The sequence below is a fragment of the Piliocolobus tephrosceles genome, chromosome 11 (genome assembly GCF_002776525.5).
Source record: "Piliocolobus tephrosceles isolate RC106 chromosome 11, ASM277652v3, whole genome shotgun sequence".
Lineage (NCBI taxonomy): Eukaryota > Metazoa > Chordata > Mammalia > Primates > Cercopithecidae > Piliocolobus > Piliocolobus tephrosceles.
This window is the reverse complement of record NC_045444.1, coordinates 1,730,785-1,738,698: the sequence shown is the minus strand read 5'-3', so window position 1 is coordinate 1,738,698 and position 7,914 is coordinate 1,730,785. Positions and strand designations below refer to the sequence as shown.

General features: G+C 40.9%; 1 protein-coding gene across 1 annotated transcript in view; it reads right to left on the bottom strand.

Annotated features, from left to right (window-relative positions):
• Positions 1-1,323: 1,323 nt before the first annotated feature.
• Positions 1,324-7,914, bottom strand: part of CFAP221 (cilia and flagella associated protein 221) — a 118,228-nt gene continuing 111,637 nt past the window's right edge. Inside the window, exons 23-24 of the mRNA XM_023185217.3 lie at positions 6,257-6,352; positions 1,324-1,623 (exon numbers count right to left, since the gene is read on the bottom strand). Coding sequence (XP_023040985.2) covers positions 1,515-1,623; positions 6,257-6,352 — 205 coding nt within the window. The 3' untranslated portion in view covers positions 1,324-1,514. The remainder of the gene's footprint in view (positions 1,624-6,256; positions 6,353-7,914) is intronic.

Here is a 7,914-nt window from a genome sequence, read left to right as displayed (position 1 = left end):
GCCCGGGCTGGAGTGCAGTGGCCGGATCTCGGCTCACTGCAAGCTCCGCCTCCTGGGTTTACGCCATTCTCCTGCCTCAGCCTCCCGAGTAGCTGGGACTACGGGCGCCCGCCATCTCGCCCGGCTAGTTTTTTGTATTTTTTAGTAGAGACGGGGTTTCACCGTGTAGCTCAGGATGGTCTCGATCTCCTGACCTCGTGATCCGCCCGTCTCGGCCTCCCAAAGTGCTGGGATTACAGGCTTGAGCCACCGCGCCCGGCCTAATGACTAAGTTTTTAGTGGCATATGTTCCAAGTAGTACATATACTATTGGGACATACAGGAACACGTTATTTGCTGCATATCTGAAATTCCTCTTTAACTGGGCATCCTGTGTTTTATTTGGTGACCCAGTGGCCACCAAGCTCTGCTCCTGCTGTCAGTGTCCCCCTTCCCCCACCCCAGGACATTTCCCAGAGACTCGGCGCATAACTGAGTCATGAAAACTTCTCTTCTGCACCTAGACTAGGAGCTGTTCAAGACAAACACTGTAAAAATGGGTTTCACAGACCCAGGCTCACTTGTTTACCTATTGTATTGCATGACAAGGAAACGGTCTTTAACATTTACTTATTTAAAGTGTATGAAGACCTATCTCAAATAGGCTTTCTTGTCCCTAAAGAGTTTAGATTTTATGATGAAATAACGAATTCTAGAAAAATGTCAGAATCAATAAGTTAATGAAGACTACAAACATACAGTCTGATACCAGCCATTTAAATGTATTCATAGAAAAATCAGTGGAGGGAATACATCCAAATATATTTGGATAATTATGGGTTATTGTAACACAACCCAAATGTCATCAGCCTTCCCGGCCTGTGCATATGAAGACAGTCATGTTCACAAACACAATGCTGAGGCCTGGTTTTTACTGACACGTGTTCACTGGAACTCCTGGCTCCTCCTGCTCCAGGTGCTTCTGTGAGTTCCCAGGAGGATGCTTTCCTCCTGGGAAACTGGTCTGCAGGCTCTAGTCACCTCACAGTGTCCTCTCCAGGTCCAGGCCCCCTGCCAGTGTCTGCCACCTGCACAGCTACGTGGGGAGCCAACATTCATACCAGCATTGCTCTTTCAAAGCCAAATCTAGTGATGCCCAGGGGATCGAGGGGGCTACTTTGCAGAGATGGGAGAGTATCCCCTCCTCATAGCCACTCTCCCACCACAGCACACCTCCAAAAGACCCTCAGAAACAGCTGCCAGTGCCCGGCTCTTAGCCTGTCATCACACGTTGCTCAGAAGCACTCCAGCACTAAACCCCAAACCAAGAAGCTAACAATGCTGTCATCGTCCTAACGCCATTTTATTTTTAAATATAAGATTTATAATTATCACTTAAAAGATATATACATCCTCTACATTTCATTTTTTTCTCCAGAAACTTTCATTGCAGAGACGGCTGGCATGTAAATGGACGCAAGGGGCCACGGTGGCCCGCAGAAAGCAAAAGGAAGGGACTGACCTACTGGTGACTTTCATTCTAGAATCAGGTATGTGTTGAGAGCTTTGCCTCGCAGGTTCCTCATCTCCTGGAGCAGCTTCTCTCCCGCCTTCTCTGCTGGTTGTGCTTGATCTTTCACTTCTCTGAGAATCAAAAAACCCAACAAGGAAACATGAGGACACTTAATAATACCATGCAAGTCACCCCACCCCCAGCACTGCCGGTGAAGGTTGGGGGAGCATTTCATGTAATATACAAAGAAGGTTTTCACCACATTTAGTGATAGTTTAGTTACCAGTGAAAACACTCAGCTTATGAATGATTCACACCTGGCTTCTGTTCTCAGCTGCATCCGTTTCTGAGCACGGGCAAGTTACCTAAGCATCCAGAGCCCCTGCTTCCTGCTGTACAAATGGTGTCATTCCCATCTCCCAGCATTGTAGCGAAGGTGAAATGAGATCTTAGTCACAGAGATCCTGGTGTGAGGTCTTCTGAGTGCTCAGTCAACGCTGGCTGCTTTTCCATCCTTATGAATGAGGTAGACACACACTATTTCTGATTCTGGCAATGGCTCCAGAAGAGTGGGCACCTCAGGGAAGGCTGTGCGCCTGGACCGAGTAGTGGCTGACGTGGAGCCGAGGCTGATGCTGGCGTGGCGAGGGTTGCAGGGTAGAACTTTGACCGGACGTAGTGTAAAATGAGGCTATCAACTGAGGGGTGCAGTGGGAGTAGACAAAGTGCTGAGAGGTGGGGAGGACCTGGGCTTCTTATGGGCCAACTTGCCTCTTGGTGGGCTGGGGCCAAGGGTTAAGATGGAGACTCGGCTCAGAGACTGTCATGGTGCTCACCAGCATCCAGATACGTGGGAGGAAATTATGAGTGTTTCGGTTAACAGGACCTATGTCTTGTTCAAAGACTGTGAACTCAGCTATACAATCTGCTTGGGCAATATAAATCCCATATAAAATAAAGTGCTTCCGAGACATTTTCTAAAGAGGGTGACATGTTTGGCAAATGGCTGACAGTTTTGGAAAACCAGAAATACCTGAAAAATGGAGAATTAAGATATTCCCTAACACACATAATTAAAGAAATTAATTGGTATCATTTTATGGAATCATGTCTAAAAATATAAAGATCCTGTCTCCCCTTAGAGATAATAATGATTGAGTACTACTGTGTTGATCTAAGGAGTGCTGAAAGATGTGTCAGCAACTAAAGTCACAGTCTCACAGTTCTTTGAACATTTTATGCGGAATATGATTCTCCCGTGGGTCTTGAAAGGGCCAAGACCGCTGTCCAGGCAGCAAAGCATCTCTCTGGTTAATTTCAGCTATTGAGTGAGAGCAGATGATTCTTTGCATCCATGAAAATAAATGTTTGCCAGAAACCAAATAAAGAACGGTCCTCAGAGGGAAATGGGACACTGCTGTTGTGTGTTTTTTGTTCCATCCCTGTCTGTCCAGGCTCTGGGTGTCTGGCAGGGAGGACTCTGTTGACTTCTGGCTGAGAGAAGGAGGTGAGGAGGAGGAAAAAGTAAGAACAGAGAGGAAAAAACAGAGCACAGGATTAGGCTTGATGTGAGCTGAGAAGAGTTTCTGAACCAAATCACTTTTGAAAATGGTCCACGGGATAGCAACTTGCTGAAATACTATGCAGCCAATAAAATGATAATATGTTGACAATTTTGATGCACAAAAAATGTACATAAAATAATTTTACCTACCAAAGAGGTAAATTAAAAATGCCATGGAAATGTTTATTGCAAATGTGTCAAATGTATATATATATTTTGAAAAAATTAGAAGCTGACTTGGTGTGCAGAAAATGTGTACAGATCATTGTTAGTTTTTTTTTTTTTTTGTAAAGTACTAAAAGTACGTAAAAAATGATAAACCACTTTGGGTGAATATGTAAAGTAATAAAATCTATTTCGTTTAATAATTTGATAACCAATAACCAAATGCCATTCAATGTTAGCTCCATGGTATAAAGAGTGAAGACTCATGCAAAAGAGCACGTGAGTAAGGCTGGGCGCGGTGGCTGAAGCCTGTAATCCCAGCACTTTGGGAGGCTGAGATGGGCGGATCACGAGGTCAGGAGATCAAGACCATCCTGGCTAACACGGTGAAACTCCGACTCTACTAAAAAAAAAAAAAAAATACAAAAACCTAGCCGGGCGAGGTGGCGGGCGCCTGTAGTCCCAGCTACTCGGGAGGCTGAGGCAGGAGAATGGTGTGAACTCGGGAAGTGGAGCTTGCAGTGAGCTGAGATCCAGCCACTGCACTCCAGCCTGGGCGACAGAGTGAGACTCTGTCTCAAAAAAAAAAAAAAAAAAAAGCAAGTGAGTAGATAGGTATTGAATATTACCCTGCTCCTGGGGCAAGTCATTCTATGTCCAGAGGTAATATTTGAAATAGAAAAAAAAAGGTTTTCATTTAAAACCCTTTGTCAGTTTTTTGAAACTTGAAGCAAAACACAAAGTGCATCTGTGTGTTGAGGTGCAATAGGTTTTATGTGCTGGGTGGGAGAACACAATAGTCTATTAATTAACTAATTAATTAACTGATCAAAACAGATGCTTACTGAAATGCTATTTAAAATGTTGTTTTCTACATTTTCTTTTACCAGAAACTGCCAATCTATTTTCTGAGCAGTGTTGGCTGCTGCAGGTCTCTGAAACGATCACAGACAAACCAGAGAGACCTCATACTGCTCTAAGAAATGTGAGCATTCCTTTCAGAAAAGGCAGGCCCCCCACAACAAAGCAGAAGACAAACTGAGAAAACAAATTTGCAGCATATATAAGAAAGGGTAATAATCCTTAATAAATGAGAGACTCTTGCAAATAAGGCAGAAATATAGGCAAAATGGGCAAAACAAGTCCCTCATAAAAGAAGAGAAATGGTTGAAAGGCATAGACACATTTTTAGTTAACTTATAAACAAAGAAATTAAAATTAAAATAATGAGATGGTCTTTTAAAAAAGTTCTGTCTCATTGATAAATAAAGATAAAAAAAAAAAAAAAAAAGATGACACTATTCCACGTCGTCCAGGGCATTTGAATGCAGGCAGTTCTAACCTCTACCAGTAGGAGAGATGGTAACACATTGTCTGCATGGTCATTAAGCAATATATATTAAAACCTTAAAATGCGCATTGATCTAGAATTTACCCTAAGAAAACAGTCTGATAAGTTTGAAAGGAATTATGGCACAGGATGTTTGTTGCAGCACTACTGATAACAGAAAACACTGCAAAGAGTTTACACATTCATTGGCAGATTGTTGGTTAAATCAATTATGGTATATCTACTTGGAAATATAATAATTCATATGGATATTTATAAATATATGCTTATGTTGTGAAATAAAAGTGCAGAAGATAAAACAATATGTATAATATGACTGAATTTTGTTAAAACCATATGTATTTATATTTTATTTATTTACTTTTTTGAGATGGAGTTTTACTCTTGTCTCCCAGCCAGAGTGCAATGATGCGATCTCAGCTCACCACAACCTCTGCCTCCCAGGTTCAAGCGATTCTCCTGCCTTAGCCTCCCGAATACCTGGGATTATAGGCACCTGCCATCACACCCAGCTAATTTTTGTATTTTTAGTAGAGACGGGGTTTCACCATTTTGGCCAAGCTGTTCTCTAACTGCTGACCTGAGGTGATCCACCTGCCTCAGCCTCCTAAAGTGCTGGGATTACAAGCATGAGCCACCGCGCCCTGTATTTACATTTTAAACCATGTATGATGATTTCCATATATATGGAAAAAATATATTTAACTATATATATTTATATATATTTAACCATATAATATATTTAAACCATATACATGGTTCAAAATATAAATACATATATAAATCTATAATATAAATATATAAATATAAATATAAATATCTATATTTTTCAGAAGACCATACATCAAAATGTATGTTACTACCTTTGGGTGGTAGAATTATTGTTTTTATCATATTTACAATTTTTTATATTTTCTAATTTTAAAAATAATATAAAGGCATTTTTCAAAGAAAAAGAATAAAAATAAAGTGTACACATGGAATTTCAAACTTAAAAAGCGTATGAACTATAGGTGGTTTACATTAAAAAATATTCTTCAAAATTTTTGTTTTAATTTGTATTTCTTTCATTACAGTGAGGAGGAACACAATTTATATGTTTATTACTGTGTTTTTGAAACCAGTTTTTCAAAGGATGATGCTTGCTTGGCTAGTTAGCCCCTGAAGGAGAGGAGGAGAGAACATTTACTGAGCTCTGGTTCACATCAGGCAACTGGCTAGGTGCTTCTCATTTAATCTCTATATTTGACCTGTGACAGGGAGATTTTATTTTCTGCATGCTACAGAGGAGGAAACTGAGGCCCAGAGTTGATAAGGACAATAACTTGGCTTGAGATTTTCTATGTATAAAAGGTGCAGCTCCAGATGGTCTGGCTCCAGAGCCAGTTCCTTATACAGAACGAAACTCAATCAACTCTTAATAAGAAACAAACATATCCTGAAATTGATTGATAAGCACATGGAAAATTGATTTCAGTTTTTAAAGGCTTACTTGATAACAAGATTTCAGGGAGTATAATTGTGCCTAAAATAAAGTACCCATCTAAATACTTGAAGCACCAGAAATGTGTCTCTTTCAAAGACTGAGCTATTTAGACTCAGACAACAGGACAATGTTGTACTTTATGCAGAACAAATTTCACCCAAGATTGCCTTTTAATAAGGCATAAAAGCATCCACTTACTTCTCCTTCCTGATGTTGTTGTAGTTCAACATAGGGAATTCCACTTTGATCATTTCTGGAGTCAACATACCTTCTACATTCTGCTCACAGAGCTCACTGCAAAGTGATAAGATGTTTAGTGGGAACTGCTTTTCCTTCCCAATGTAAAAATAGAATGAAATATTGTGATCATTTAGGAGTTACGCAATTCTTGTGGTATTCAACTTTAGTTCCATCTACTTTTGTTGTTTACATTAAAAGAAGCATAAGGCTGATAAATTGCTTTCCACCAACAAACAATGGTAGGCATAATGGTAGTTATTTGTAACCAGAGAAGAAAAAGCAATTTTAAAAAATGGGGGTTACAGAATTCATATTCTTTTCCAGTGCACATGGAGCATTTACCAAAACTGACCGTATCTTGGGCTATAAAGAAAGCCCGAAAGATTTCAAAAGACTAAAATTAGAATATGTTCTCTGACTACAATGGAATTAGAATAGAAATCAATAGCAAAGAAGATAACTAGAAAGCCCACAATGGCTTTAAAATTAAACAATATATTTCTAAATAGTCTAGTTCTTTTTTTTCAATCTTTTTGTGGTCTGCTATCCCTTAGAGCAGGGGTCAGTAAAGTTTTTCTCTAGAGACTTAATTGGTCATATGGTCTTTGTTACAACTAAACAACTTTTTATTTCTTGCTGTTGTAGCATGAGAGAAATCATAGAAAAATACATGATTGAATGGGTGCGGTTGTGTTGCAATAATACTTTATTTACAAACATAGGTGGTGGGCCACATCTGGTTCAGAGCTATAGTTTGCTGACCTCTGACCTAGAGCTTTGTTGTTTGATGATTCAAGCTGGGCCACTGCATGTTTGGGTTTCGGCTGAAGCAAAGCAGGGAGGGAGGGTGTGCAGGAGACACACTCATTCTGTTAAGAGTTGACCTCAGGAGTGGACTATATCTTGTCTGCTAACATTCCATCAGCAAACACTTAGTAAAATGGGCAACTTAACTGCAAGGGAGGCTGGGAAACTTAACCTCTAGTTTCAATGATTCCAGGACTTTAGAAGAACAGGACAACTAATTTTTTGACAGCACCCATCTCCACTATACTGAATTAGAGAAATGCTTCCAAGATCAACAAAGGGCAACAAAGGCCTCAAAAGTCTGGAATTACAAACAGGGACACTTTACGTCAGCAGTGATATATGTAAAAAGAGGCGGGTAGGCCAGGTGCGGTGGCTCATGCCTATAATCTCAGCACTTTGGGAGGCTGAGGCGGGTGGATCACGAGGTCAGGAGATCGAGACCATCCTGGCTAACACGGTGAAACCCTGTCTCTACTAAAAATGCAAAAAATTAGCCGGGCGTGGCAGCGGGTGCCTGTAGTCCCAGCTACTTGGGAGGCTGAGGCAGGAGAATGGTGTGAACCCGGGAGGCGGAGCTTGCAGTGAGCCGAGATCGCGCCACTGCACTCCAGCCTGGGTGACATAGAGAGACACCGTCTCGAAAAAAAAAGGATAATGAGTATATCACCCCCACAAAGTTTCCTCCTGCCCCACCAAGTCCTTCCTTTCTGTTCCTCTCTGCCCTTTGTCTCCCCGCTCCTCACTCTCCCGAGGCAGCCTCTGATCAACTTTTTGTTACTATTGATTAATTTCCATTTTTTTTTTTT